Raw genomic sequence first — 14,907 nt, 5'->3', positions numbered from 1 at the left:
GATGGACAACAAAGATAAACATTCCATATGCATCATAAAATGGAACGTACCTTGAACCTTATAGATCATTTCTCTTTTTCTATCCAGATATATTCCGCTCATTGCGCAGGCGTGAAATGAAATGCTAAGATTGAGGTTATTTATTTGTCTACTCTTGGCAAGAGGCATTAATTAAGAGGAAGAAGAAGAGAATTTGTCTACTCTTTGGGATCTACTTCAGAAAATTAATCTACTAGAACTGAATAAAACTGAGTTAAATTAGAAGTATATGCAATTGTTATTGAACGGTAGTGCAGTCGTTATTGTCTAAATGTAATTATAAGAAAAAGTAAGACGAGAATTTGTTCTCTCTGATGTTCTACATTGTATTACAACACAAACCACAGTATTTAACGTTTTATTACAGGTACATACAAAATATACTCCTTGCTCTGAACAAATGTAAACCAAAAGTACCGATGAATTTGAATTTCAGATATACAGTCAAATAATTATTCTGTAGTTCAAACATCATTGAAAGTAATCGTTTTTGTCTACCAAATGTATATAAATTTATTATTACGTATTACTGAATGCATATAAATTGATTAATTATTATTTAATGTTACATTAACAATTATCTTAATATAGTTTATATTATATGAAACTTTATATTTAAATAAATATGTATTAACATTAAATTAATTTAGATTAATTTCAAACTTTGGTTATATGTAATTAGATGGGGAAGAAAAGAAATATTCAATCTTCACCAATAATGCCAGGACGGATAAAAATAGAAATAAAAAATGAAATAGGTAATAATGTATAAAACAAAGCAAATTATTGAAAATTATGTTGATATGTTAAATATTATAAAACTAATTATGTTTGTATAGGAGATAATGATGTTCTTGTAGCAAGGGATCGTTTAAAAGGTGCTCTTCGAGAGTTATTACATCATAATGACAGTGGTTCATCAGCAGAGTCAGATGACAGTCCTATTTCGGATTATAAACATCCCACGAAAAAAATGTAAATCTCAAAATCCCTTTATAATTATATAGATAACATTATGCAAAAGATACTAATTTTTTGGTGATTGTAACATTTAGGACAAAATCTATGAATGTTCAACGGAGAATCAGACGTCGCCGACCAATACAGACTGATACAGTGTTTCATCATACATATGTAATGAAATTATTTGATCGTAGTGTTGATTTAGCTCAATTTCAAGAAGATACACCACTATATCCAATTTGTCGTGCTTGGATGGCCAATCAACCAAGAAATCCTCATTTGGCCCCTAAGTGAGTAAAATTTATATAAATACTATTTATCTTATTGGTATAATATTTGTTTATTATATTAAGTTTTAAGTAACTCTCTTTTTATTTTAAGTACTTTTTTATACTATGAAATTTTTCATGTATATGATAGTTATATTATTATTATATTTTTTAATATATGCAATTATTTTTAGCATTTCTTATAATTTAAAAACCTATATATATAATAAGAATGCAAAAGACAATATTTCAGTGATTAAATCGTTATATAAATACTTTCTCAATTTCTCTTTCTCTCTATACAATTTTATACTCGTAAATCTGTGAAAAACTAAAATAAATGTATTAATTTGAGAATAGAGTGCGTAGTCCAAGTCCAGAAATAATTAACGAAGTTAACACGGAAAATAATTTAATTGGTACTGATGGTGAGCTAAATGATGTCCATTATTTGCCACCTCCTTTGCCTTGTGAAGAAGCCATACCAAGAAATCGCGTTCCATCCCCTATACTTGAAGAAAAAGATGATTTAAATTTAGATTATGTAAGTCAATAATTTCAACAAATATATAATATTTGAATTTATGTTAATAATTCAATTACCTGTGACTCTATATAAAAGTAATTGATTTATAGTCGACACAGGTCTCGAATTTGTGATCTCAATTTTCATTCCATATATATCTCAATTCATATAAAAGGCTGATTAAAGAATTATTAAAACAATTCATAGCTATTATTAAAGTTTTAAAAATAAAAAAGATATATACTGATACCTTTTTGTGTTGACAATTGTATTATAACACAAATTGTATGTAACATAATTACAGGAAGGACAAAGTCTCAAAACGCGAGAGCAATTAATGAAAGATCATATTGAGCGATGGAATGCTATACGCAAAAAATGGCATCAGCAAACGCATAAAAATGAACAACGTTATTTACAAAGTGCTACTATACTTGGCACTATTTTTACAAAGTTTGTATAAAAAATGTTGATTGATATAGTTTTCCTTTGATCAATTGTGATGATCCGAAAAAAATCAATTATGATTTTAATCTATCTTTCAGAGCACAATCGGAATTTGAATAGCAGAAATATGGCAGTCCAATGACTGCCGATTCTTCCGCCGCTAATTCTGCTAATCTTTATTATGTCATCAAGGAATAATTTCTTATTTGTTATTTTTCTATACATCTTCATCAGTGAATGAATGCATATATGCAGAAATGATTATACTTTTATATGTAGTCTTATAAAAATGCAGTTTTTTTATTCATAATGCCCAGAAGAAAAATGTTATATTTTAATGATATTCTGATAACAAATTATAACCTTAATACGAAAGGAAATTGTAACCATTTTTCTTTTAATAAAAATAATGAAATATAGTTATCAAATTTCTTCTTTTAAGTGCATAAATAATATTTCATATTTTTACACATTAAATCTTTTTATATAATTCTATAAAAGAGATATCAACAAAATAACATACAAAAATAAATTACTTTATCAATATATATAAAATAATAAATAATATACTGTTAATCTTTTCACTAATCTTACATCCTCAGTTTATTTTTTATGAAAAGCTTTGGAAAGAGGATTGAATATTTATAAATGCTTCCTGTATGTTCCTAATATTTCATTACTAGAGCTCGGATTTTCCGCCGACGGACGTACCAATTTGAATCGATCGTAGCACGTTGCTCCCCACTACTACTTGTCATGCTCGAAGCCGTTGTAGTAGAGCATCGATAGGAGGGAACGCGGCGGTGGGACAATTAGCAGCGATTTTACGAGACAATAAAACTAACTTGGAGCCTCCAAGGTCTTGCAAAAACAAAATTCTTTCTGTATTACACTTTTCAATAATTTATTTTGTATTACTTTTATAAATAAAGAAAGTTATTACAAAATGTTGAAAAAAGTTATTTTAAAAGTATTCGAAATAATCTGGAAGTAACTGTTTAATGTATCCAATATGTTTTAGTATTTTTCTCGCTTGTTTTCCGTTCTTCGTTTCGAGTAAAACTGTTGCCACACCGCCGTTGCTCCCCACTATCGATATTACACCGCGCATTGCAGGCTTGGGCGAATTAAAAGTGAGGAGAACTAGCTACGATCAACGCGATCTCAGAACTTTAATCCAGGCTCTATTCATTACATGCCATAGCATTAAAATATTGTGTAGAATTATGTTATTGTAGATATGAAAAGGGATCATTGTTTGATTTGATTAAGTATAATAATTATCTGTCTGTTTCATCCTAATTGCGATCACTAATACGCACTTATAAATTTTATAGAAATAAAATTTAAAATCAAGGAGAAAGGACCAGATGAATAACTTTTTTTGAAGACTTGAGAATTACATGCTATTTATTTCTAGATATTAACAGTCATAACTTACATTATTTACTTTCAGTTAATAGGATTTACACAAACACTATTTGATTGTTTGTCGATCTTGACTGTATCTTTTTCAAAAAGCTGTAATTTTCAAGACTTCGTTACATGCTTGTTGAGATGTCTATAGTATGGTAAGATTTTGTCTCATATAAAATGTAGCTAAGAAATAAATAACATAATTTAAATTATTCATTTGCTTAACTTACTACTATACTATTTCCATCTTTTGACTTGATTAACTATATACTTCAATAACAAGTGTTTATCATAAGCAACATTATTACTCCATAATGCACTTTGCATTCCATGAAATGTAGGAAATAATTTTTGTACAGTCCCGTTTCTTGATGAGACTGAAAGTTTTCACTTTTCTGGAAGTATACTGTAGTAAATTTGTTTTTATCACTATTACACACTTTGGAAGTTTACTTGTCCGTCAAAGATAGTTCCAGCACATGACGAAACGTTTCTTCTTCTAGCAACCGTTGTTGCTCTTCTTCTATTTGTTGCTGCTCGGAAAGCTTTAACGCTAATCTCAATTGTTCCGCAGTATCTTCGAGAGAATCACTATCTTCATTTATACCCGCTGAATTCGCAGCACCTTCTCTAGAGCCAGTCGTTTCTTGATACAGCACTAAACTAGCCTGAATTGCCCTATGTTCAAAAATAATTATTTTAATTATACGAAAAATATTTTGACAAATTTAGTTTATTTATTTTGATATTTATTGATATTTATTTTGTTAATATATATTTTTGGATTTCTTAAAAATATGCTTTGTATTATAATTTAAATATTCAATCTTTATGTTAATTTAAATGTGAGTAATTTTTGGCTGTGTGAATAAAATTTACCCAAAATTGATATTTACAATAAAATTACCCACCTGCCTGAACATGAATTGTAGCACAGAAACACATGCAAAATTAATAATAAAATTAACTGAAAACAAAACATCAATAACATTCTCTTTAGCGTGTTTATTGCATACCTCTGAAGCTGTCTTTCTTCTTCAGTAGTCATGTTAGGTGTAGTTGGTCTAGATGGCTTCTGCGCTTTTAATGCTTCCCATATATCAACCTATGTAAAATAATAATTTTTGCGTAAAACAGGAAAAACATACGATATTTAAATAATTACACAAAATAAAATATAAAGAAAAACAATACCTCATCGCGTTCGCTGCCAGCTTCTAAAAGACTTTGTTGAATAGCAAACTGTAGCAAATCGTCCTCTTCTTCAATACTAAATTGTGTTCTAACTTCCGCACCTATATTCAACCAAATAAATTGAGTACATTATATATATAAAATGTAGAATATATGCATACATACAAAAAACATACCTAATTTGGCGTATCCACTAGGCGTTTCAAAACAAATATCGTCGACTAAGCAAGTTATACGATTGGTTTCCTGCAAATGACCTACATGCGGCACCTCTTGATCCAAGCCAAATATATTTCCAAATGTTATTCTCGCATTGAGAATGTGGAATAATGGAATTTCTAAAAACGAATTAATTATTTTAATATATTTTGTGTGCAATATGTATATACATATATTTGATATATGTATATTACAGTATATCAATATAATTAACATATTACCAATTTTAACAGGAAAACCAGCTGGAAGTTGCATTTGAATAAAATCTTTTAATTTTGCAAAATGTGAACTAGATATAGCCATCAAATCTACAATTGGCATGATTTGTTCTTGAAGACTTAATGGATAATCTTCACTTAACCATAAAGTTGCCTGATATAAAGAAATTGTTTTAATTAGTATACAGTAATATAGATATTGTGTGTGTACGCGCGCGTATGTGTGTGTGTACAGTTTTCAATATTTATATATATATATATATATATATAAAGTATATAAAATACCTTAAATTTTTGTATTTTTGTGTTAACTTCTTTTGGTCTACCTATGTCTCTTCCATTTAAATCTATAGCTGGGTCAAAGTATTCCTCAACAGTTATGTTAGAAGAATTCCCTACACTATTAAATTCTTCCTACAATATATAACTTGATTAATAATATTTTAAATATAAAATTACTAATTAATTATTGAAAAAAATTACACTGGTAGCAACAGTGCTGCAACTCTCTTGCTGCTGTTCTGCAATACCAAGAAATGATTGTAAAGGTGTTCTTGGTGATCGAGCTCTTGCTTTATCTGTTTCAGATAAGTGTTCTAATCGAGTTTTAGTTATTAATTCTACATTGCTTGCGCTAAACACTTTACATTCATGACCATTTATTATTTCACTTTTGTCAGATCGCCATCCCCACAGACCTGCTTTATTGCTAATTCAACATAAACAATATTGTTAAAATTGATACGAACAAATCATACATATACATAAACATGTATATATCATTATTAAATATTAAAAGTAATGATAGATAGTTACCGTTCAAAACTAATTTTATCTGTATCTATATATGTTGTAACTATTGGATTAGTAAGTCGAGCTATCGCACCTTCTTCAGATGGTTCTAGTAATTGTATATTATCATCTCCTAAAAGTTTTATATGTTCAACATAAACTTTTCTCGTTTCGTGATCTACTTCCATCATTGTTGCCCCATCATCTACAAAAAAAAATATCATTTTTAGAAAGTATTTAATTAATATATTAGATTATTTCTCAATATTTATAAAAAGATCATATTACTCTGTTATGTATATATATAAAACGCAAATAAATAAATCAATAAACTATTGCAGTATGAGTTAAATTGACTAACAACCTAACAATTTTTGATGCTCATTGCATCTTGGATCTTACTAATATGTTGAATGACATTACTGAAATCTATGAATAACATTAAAAATCTGTTAATAATTTAATTACATTGTGAAAAATATTATCTCGACCGGGAGTCGAACCCGGATCGTCGCCTGCTTTACGCGCAAGTGTCCTAACCAATTAGACTAGGTCTTAGTAATATTCTTTGCAATAATCATATAAGTAGGAACCAACGTCTATTTTCAGGCGACATAAACAAACAATATCAAATCTTATTAATATATTTTTTAATGTAATTAAATTAAACCTTATAATAATAAAATTAAGACTCGACCTTATAATTAAAAAACAAATTAGAAAGAATAAAGGGCAATTAAAAAACACCACTAATAAATGACAAATCAACGATGATTTGTTATGTAAATTAGTTTATTTCTCTGAAAAGGACTAAAAAGTTAGCCGAAATATGTAAGAGCGCTAATAGGGAGTTTTTGCAATACCGTTTATCCCAGATACTGTGAACGCTAAAGTCACGTTATCTTTTTCTTAGTTGTGAAAAAAAAGATAACGTAACTTTAGCGTTTACCAGGGGAGTTATCAGGGATGAACGGTATTGCAAAAACTCCCTACTATCATAATAAAAGAGCGTTATTCGAATAAATGGTTTTTGTCTTTTATTAGTGGTGTTTTTTATGTATGCGATAATATGTAAATAACATTGACAAATTTATATTTAACATTGAGAAAATCCTATAGTTTTAGGATGAAAAATTTTAGCACAACTATATACTTTAAAATTTGAAAGTCAGTAAATATTAGCAATTAAGAACTTGTGTTGGCTCTTAGCCCATTTTATTAATTAATTGTTTTCATTCAATTGAGCCTAATACATTGTTCCTTAACAATTTAAAGAAATTAAATTTTTTGCACGACACTCATGCACGAACATTAATAAAATCGTTATATATTCATTAAAGATGTCTGTACTTACTTTGTCCTTTGAAGACATAGCTTCGATTACCACGTTGCCAATTTGCATGATCAAAGCCTAATAAAGTAGTATCAATCCTCACATTACTACCTTGTTTATAAACTTTATATGTATCACTTGGGCACATCCGAGATACAAGAGGAACTAGTCAAAAGAAACAATGACAGTTAATCACAAGTGTTATTAAAAATGAATTAGATAAGTGTATTAAAATTGCAGTTAGATTCAAATTATAGATTAAACTGTAGATCTTAAAGATTAGCAATAAAAACAGATGTTATTAAATCCTCTATTTCTCTTACCCCAACTTGTAAACTCCCATTTCATTTCTACATAAAAATCAGGCGCCTGAAAAGGATTTCTATTACTAATTGTAAGACCGTCGAGATTAACAATCAAGAACATGGAAAAATCAATTAGTTTTCACATAATAATAGTCCACACAAGGAAAACACAAGGATTATTATTAATTTACAGAACTTGCAAAAAAGAATTTCTCTTTCAATGAAAGAGATTGTATATTTTGTGACTGTATATGCATTGAATTAATAATGTATTAGTTATTACATGAAACTGACCTGTTTAAGTTTATGGAGTAATTCTGGTATACCAGCTACTCGATTACAATATCTCTGGTAATCTCTTCTAGCAAGTACCAATTGCAGCAATTCAGGATTTCCTGTACCAACTGCTTCTTGAACCACTGTATCAAAATAAATAAACTGATTATAATAAAAATAAATAAAATTGTCGAAAGTATAAATGTTCGTAAAGATTACAGACAGATATAAAAAGGACAAATAAATTACCAGTCCATCCCTGAGTGTTCTCTGTATTAACATTAGCTTCATGCTGTAACAATACTACAGCAGAATCTGTATGACCCAAAGTTACTGCTAACATCAGTGGTGTCCTTCCTCGATTATCATGTTTTTCTATGTCATGCTAGAATATATTTAAATATTATAATTTATATGAGCTAAGATAATTGTAACATTGTATTTTTAGTTTATCTTTCAACACATATTTATAGTATTTGTTATATAATTAAAATGATATATTATTTGAAATGTATTGCTTATATTATAAAATACATCAGATTGATTCTGCTTCAATAATATATTAGAAGTGGTAAGTCCACATATCTAAGGTTTCTCTCTTTGTTTATGAAAGGCTTCAGATGTTTTTAACTTACATTACTACTGTAAGCTTGAGTCAATTTTGCAAACATAAATTGAAAAGGATACATAAAATTATGAATATATAATTTTATGAATATAAATATAACATACAAAGAATGAATCATATAAATTATTTTGTTACTATATTAAATTATATTTGATAATGGTATTTACACACTGCTGATTGTAAATGTAAAACTTTATGTAAGTTATTTAATGTATAATTTAAAGTATATTGTTTTGTGTATAATTAATTTCAATTCAAAACAAAAATAATTTAAAAGTTAATAGAAGAGATTTTCATTTTTGTTAAAATGAAAAACTGACAATGTATTTTTATTATTCTTACTCGTATAACAGTTTTCTTTACATAGAAATACTATTATCAGTAAAAGAAAAATATTAATTTTTTCATAATATAAAATAACATATTTAGTCTCTTATTTTCCTTTTTTTTAAACATTTTTATTCATATGGATTTTTTAAAATAAAAATATCGCATATATCTGTGCTCATATCTTCATGAATTATATAGATATAATATAAAATCACTTTTAACCTTTTATTTTAAGCATTTCTTTTTTCGTGCTGTATATTTGTGTTATATAATTTATTACCTTTATACACATATTTATCATAAAATATACGAGATTGATTAACTCGAGAGAATTTCGTAATCAGATAAAAAAAATGCTTAATAATTATTACATCACAAAACCAGTTAGATTCAAGATAGAGCGCGTATGAAGAAAGGGATGCACTGAAAATACTTTGAAATGACAAATGCGTCATTCGAACTGTTAACAGACGAATGCATGTATACAATATTGCGCTATTCATCTGCATCGAACAATTACGCAATTATCGCTCATTGTAGAATGTCAATTACAGAAGAAGGCTCGTTATCGTTGATAACAGAGCTGTTGACATATAGCACCTGGAGGACAAAGTCGTAGAGAGCGGTAAACGCAAATAAAACGCACAATTAGCGTTAATCACGTGTGTACCGTTTTGTTGGCGTACGGAATCTAATTAATATATCAATTGAGATAAGCTTGTTAAACAGCAAGTAAGCGCAAACCTGATTTGTGGTCAGTTCCTTGTCGAGTTCTACACAGCTGTTATGCCAGACGAGCCAGTGCAGTGGATAATTCTTTCGTATAGTATCTATATTCACCATATCTACGGGGTTTAATTGACATTAACATATAACAAGTTTATCGTAACGAAGACCACGAGTCGAACGCACGACACGAAATTTTGACAGCGCGATACATGACATTAGATTGCATTATATGAAAGGAAAAGAACGTTCATTGAATACGCAATGCGACAGAATGAAAACTGCCAGACCTGCCTATTATGAGTACGTACTATCCTCGAGGTCATGATATCGACACTTCTCATTGGTGCCGCCATTTTGGGGCCAATTCAAACATCAGTAGCGGCCATTTTTATCCAGTGCTGGCAATATAAAATAAAAATAAATGAAAAATCCCTAAACTTATAAAATTCAAATTTTGTATTATATATTTATTTCTTATATTATATCTCTATTATATATATATATATATTTATAATACTTACTATGTATTTTCTCTTAATTTGTATAATACTAAAATATATGTATTAAATTAAGGGCGACTTTCACCATTCCAGTAACTTTCCAGGATTAACCAATTACAATTATCATTTAGTTTTGACGACAGACGCGATTGGTCAATTTCAATGGACTAATCGGCCGATTAAGTTAATCGTAGGTGGTGAAAGTGGCCCTAAGTATATGTATTTTTTAAAGACACATAAGAAAATAATTATACGTATATAACAATTTCTGAAATTAATATAATTGTAAATGTTTTATTGTAATTAATTATTTGTCAAAATTGTTGATGATAAATACTAAAATAATTTAATAATTTTTCATGAAAGTTTAAGTTACTTTTCAAGTTATTCATATTATATTTATTCAATGATTTGTATAGAAAAAAGTTTGCTTAGCAGATTTGAAATAATACATCGATTTTTAATTATATAAGTAGGATTGAAATATTTTTAAAATCGTTCAAATAGAAAATTAAAATAATAAGCCGAATGTATAGAAGAATTTGTAATATATATATATATATTCTATATGTATGTTTTATTTATACATAATTATATCGATTTAGTTTTGTGTGTGTGTGTGTATAATAATTGTGTGTAAAATATAAGGTTCAATAAAATATTAATTATATGTGTCTGGTATGGGTATATTATTATTATCTCTCTTCATTATCGTCATTACGTTTTGCGTTATCATCATTGTCGTCATCGTCGTCATCAACTAGTTAATTACTACTATTCATTATATACTCTCTAGCTTGATATATATTTTTAGTTTTAATATGCATATTTTTATAGCAAAAAAATATATATATAATAATTTCAATAGGCTTATACGATAATTCGATTAGCGCTCAGATAAATAGTTTGCGATTCTTTATTTGTCATTAAAATATCTATTTGCTTGTCCGCAGCGAAATAGGAGCTTTTACATCAACTGCTATTATACTTTGTGTTTTAAATAAAATATACCAAATAAAGTAATGACGAAATAAAATGTACAACATAAAATATTTGAATCAAGATTTTGGTTAATTGTGAAATTAATAAGAATAAAACTATAATAAAAATATTAACCTTTTTAAACTATATATTATCCATACATCTTTCTCTCTCTCTCTCTCTCACACACACACACACACACACACAACCAACAATTTTCAAGGCAAAAATCAATTTAAAAAAGAGAATTCATAATTTTTAATATTTTAATATAATATATTCTCTTTTATTTCTGAATCATATTATTACGTTCTAAACGTATTTCTCTTACAACGCACGGCATTCTTGGACATTGAATTCATCTCATCTTAATCCTTTCGTTATATAATCTTTTCTTTTCATTTTATAATAGTTTATCGCGACATTTCTTGTGATAAGCGAGACGTCAAAGTTGCCGTTAATCCATCCAGTAATTATTACTTAAGTGATTAGAAATTATGGGCATTATTGTTTACAGAGAACCGCAGAAGCAAGATATGATGACATTACATTTTGTAACTTCAATCTAAATTACATGTTCTTTTAAATGTAGCTGGCTTCTTTCCTAAATTCTGTTACAAACAACACAAAAGTTTAAAAGGTGCCGTAAAGATGCCTATATAAAGTTATTGACATTTTTACCGTATAAACTTTTGTATTGTTTCGATTGACATACGAATACAGAAGATGTATAAGGCAGTTATATTTGCATAAAGAATAAGCTTTTGCGTGAATCACATGCGCTGATGTTACATATCGAAACTTAACGGAAACGCTCGTGTGTGTGAAAAACTAAAAATATTATACTTATGATATATATTTAAAAAATATTATAACGTGGATGACAACAGTGAGCTTCTTTTTGTAATGAGCAGATTTGTGATTACGTGTGTTATGTAAATAAAGTTCTTCAAAAGTGACGTCTATGCTTATAATCGGCATAATATGTGTAATACAAGAAAGAAGAAATTTTTAATGCACATTATATAACGTCACTTTATCATACGCATCGTTGTTGACCCTCTCATGCATTTGGTCCTAACAAATCCTAGACAAATCCATTTCATATACGACAATTAAAATATATATACGACGTGTTCTATATTGCTTTTATATATTGCCTTTTTGAATGGGCGCGTCCTCATTTGAGATCTTTTCAAGCCTTCGAAACCCAACGGAAAACTACAAAATCGAAAGCAGAAAGTTTACTGCTTATTCATTCCTACAAAATTCTGAACTGCAGCTATGAAAAACAAAAAAAATGTATTCCGCGGTACACTTTTCCAGTTATTCGCGCGCTGTTCGTCAAAGTAAGTTTTTGTATAAATATAGAATATTTAGCATGTACGAGTACAAAATTAGCTAACGCGTTTATATATTCTTTTTAAAAAAGATTCTTGAATTGTCATTATATATATTGACCTCAAATAGGGAGATTATCTTATATTTTCACAATCGCAATAACGATCTCTGAAAATGAAAAAAGATGAGTATTTATTATATGAGACAAAATATTATTATATTCTCCTTTAAATGTGGAAATAATTGCATGTGGAGCACAGGTGGTATCAAACCTGAATCTACAGAGATCATCCCAAGCGTGGAGCTATACACGTGCCATCACATATTTTAGGTAGGTATGTTTAAGATATATTGCGAGAAAAACATGCATATCGCAAATATCTGTTATGAATATCTTCTTTTTTCTTTTTACGTTAAGGAGAATCATTGGTGCATGAGAAAGTTCAACGATTCGACGATTCGCGATATATTGAGAACTTTTTGTGTCCCGGTATATAATCTTGGCGTTTCAATGTTGCATGATAGAAATCATGATAATTCTATTTACGTAAAAAGTGTGACACGGGATGTACGGGAACAGGAATATCGGTTGCAAGAATAGCAAGAAAAATCGGTTTCGCGTCAGTTTCATTTCCTGTGTGTGTATAGCTGTAAAATTTGCCACTGGCGGTACGGGAGACGGTCGATTCAAATACTCGTGCTGGCCTTCGCATAGATTTTATTACGAAAAGTTGCGATAATGATTCTTAGCATATAGACAGAGGGACAATTTCTCCGGAAAAATACAAAGTATCCTTTTTCTTTCTTTTGTCGAGTTTCAACGAAACTATATAATCGTCATCTAGTCCAGAATATCGCCCGCCTCCGAGACGCGCAGACGAAAGCTGTCTTATCTATATATGTATATGTATGTGTTCATTGAAATCTTAGACGCTCGTCGCCGAAAGTTGCACCACTAGACTCAGCAAACTGATCGTGTTAATCGTTGACAAATAAAAGAGTGAGCAAATTTAACGTTCATCGGCGGCAAATATTCTATTGTCACATGCGAGTATACGTAGTGGAGGCGATCATAAGTGCTACCAGCGACGTAATAACTTAGAACTTTTACAAAAGATAACAATTGCTCTGAGGAAAATTGACACGAGATTCATACCGCAAGAGATATATACGTATGTATTATACGTACGAGACTTCGCGAAATTCAATTCATGACTCGAGAGAAATTTTTTTTAAGTCGTCTTTTCTGTTCCCCATTGCTCGAAATACATAAATGCATCGCTTTGAATTTTTCGTTAGAAATCAAGATCATTTTATTTGGAAGATCAACCAATTTTTACCGTTTCGAAATCGATGTTGGGAATTTATTGAGGAAAGACGCCGAAGGTTCAATGACGCGGCACAAATCTCTGCAAATTTCTCGTGATTGTATAACCCTAAAAAAATTAATGATCATTAAACAATTAACAATCATTAATCCGCGCGTGTACCGCGCGTATCGCGCGAGGTGTATAAGCACTCGATGCGTGTACGACGAAAAAAAAAAAAATATATCAAATCTGGGGTTTCTAAGGAGCTTTGCGCGACCACTTTACACCGCAATACACTACTTTGCATTTATATACACGGATATCACACGCTTTTAGCTGTGTACAGACGTTTTTCACTATTTTCAGTAACGGCGGTGCAATTATGCGATTCCCCGGCCTACGGCCGGCTACGGTGATAAGCTCTACGCTCTATCGGCTTAATCTTAAACGCACCGGAGAATGCCAGTTTTCCGCAGAGAAAGGCAATTTACAGCGTTACAATCTTCTCCTTTTCTACTTTTATTCTCCTATACGGTAGTCAGTTAACATGCTGAGACGCTACTAGGTTCTTAAACGAAGCGACGGCGTTTAGTCGTCGCGAGACAGACGCTATAGCTTGCAAGGGACAGGCATTTTGGAACGATCACTCTCTTCTTAAGGATCCGACGTTGTATACGACGAACACGATTTTATCCTTCGTGCCAAGTCACCGGCGTGCACGCAATTCGCACGCAATTCGTAATTATCGCTATTGTATCGCGGCGGCGTCGATCGCCGCTCTCGAGTTACGCTTCGTTGACGCGCGCCGGGGGTGTGTTGATTGCCGTGCGTGCGCGCGACTCGCAAACGCTCAACAGGGACAGGAAACTTCGACGAGCGGATAAAATACAAAGATTCGGCAGTACAGTGATCTTCGTGAACTGGCATCGCCGTTATAAAAGCACAGTCGCGATGTCGTTCACGTTCCCCCGGAGGAGCGACGTCCTCGGGACGCGTTATTTGATTCGACAGCGAGACCTAACATCCGCGAGATATGCATTTAACGTGGCGAATGATCTCAGCTGCGACCGCGTCCTCTTGTAAATTGTATA

At 30.2% G+C, this 14,907-nt stretch overlaps 2 protein-coding genes across 4 annotated transcripts; one reads left to right on the top strand and one right to left on the bottom strand.

Annotated features, from left to right (window-relative positions):
* The first annotated feature begins 170 nt into the window (after positions 1-170).
* On the top strand, positions 171-2,555 carry mip40 (Myb-interacting protein 40). Of its 3 annotated transcripts, none has more exons than XM_018548402.1 (7): positions 171-328; positions 722-797; positions 879-1,014; positions 1,095-1,292; positions 1,632-1,815; positions 2,102-2,250; positions 2,343-2,555. In XM_018548402.1, exons 2-7 carry the CDS (start codon positions 722-724, stop codon positions 2,362-2,364), a joined length of 765 nt encoding a protein of 254 aa, XP_018403904.1. In that variant the 5' UTR covers positions 171-328; the 3' UTR covers positions 2,365-2,555. The 3 variants fall into 3 exon arrangements, with proteins under 3 accessions (XP_018403904.1, XP_018403903.1, XP_018403905.1); XM_018548401.1 differs by having other exon boundaries at positions 171-406; XM_018548403.1 differs by lacking the exon at positions 2,343-2,555 and having other exon boundaries at positions 171-406; positions 2,102-2,260.
* A 1,477-nt stretch (positions 2,556-4,032) lies between these two features.
* On the bottom strand, positions 4,033-9,934 carry LOC108780613 (ankyrin repeat domain-containing protein 13D). Its single transcript, XM_018548377.1, has 13 exons — positions 9,700-9,934; positions 8,247-8,382; positions 8,016-8,140; positions 7,740-7,785; positions 7,438-7,581; positions 6,108-6,288; positions 5,775-6,000; positions 5,577-5,705; positions 5,295-5,445; positions 5,031-5,192; positions 4,855-4,955; positions 4,677-4,765; positions 4,033-4,338 (listed from the first exon to the last, which is right to left on the bottom strand). Exons 1-13 carry the CDS (start codon positions 9,796-9,798, stop codon positions 4,110-4,112), a joined length of 1,818 nt encoding a protein of 605 aa, XP_018403879.1. The 5' UTR covers positions 9,799-9,934; the 3' UTR covers positions 4,033-4,109.
* Between the last annotated feature and the right edge of the window lie 4,973 nt (positions 9,935-14,907).

This window comes from Cyphomyrmex costatus, unplaced genomic scaffold, assembly GCF_001594065.2.
Source record: "Cyphomyrmex costatus isolate MS0001 unplaced genomic scaffold, Ccosl1.0 scaffold72, whole genome shotgun sequence".
Taxonomy (NCBI): domain Eukaryota; kingdom Metazoa; phylum Arthropoda; class Insecta; order Hymenoptera; family Formicidae; genus Cyphomyrmex; species Cyphomyrmex costatus.
This window is presented reverse-complemented; position numbering and strand designations above follow the sequence as displayed.

What these genes read in the sequence shown, in the direction of transcription:
- mip40 (XM_018548402.1), top strand. Translation starts at nt 722, where the DNA reads ATGGGGAAGAAAAGAAATATTCAATCTTCACCAATAATGCCAGGACGG. An exon ending in AGAAATAAAAAATGAAATAG is followed by an intron (nt 798 to 878) that starts GTAATAATGTAT and finishes ATGTTTGTATAG; the next exon opens with GAGATAATGATGTTCTTGTA. An exon ending in CTTGGCACTATTTTTACAAA is followed by an intron (nt 2,251 to 2,342) that starts GTTTGTATAAAA and finishes TCTATCTTTCAG; the next exon opens with AGCACAATCGGAATTTGAAT.
- LOC108780613 (XM_018548377.1), bottom strand. Translation starts at nt 9,798, where the DNA reads ATGGTGAATATAGATACTATACGAAAGAATTATCCACTGCACTGGCTC. An exon ending in ATGGGAGTTTACAAGTTGGG is followed by an intron (nt 7,582 to 7,739) that starts GTAAGAGAAATA and finishes TCTTTTGACTAG; the next exon opens with TTCCTCTTGTATCTCGGATG. An exon ending in CAAAAATACAAAAATTTAAG is followed by an intron (nt 5,446 to 5,576) that starts GTATTTTATATA and finishes TCTTTATATCAG; the next exon opens with GCAACTTTATGGTTAAGTGA.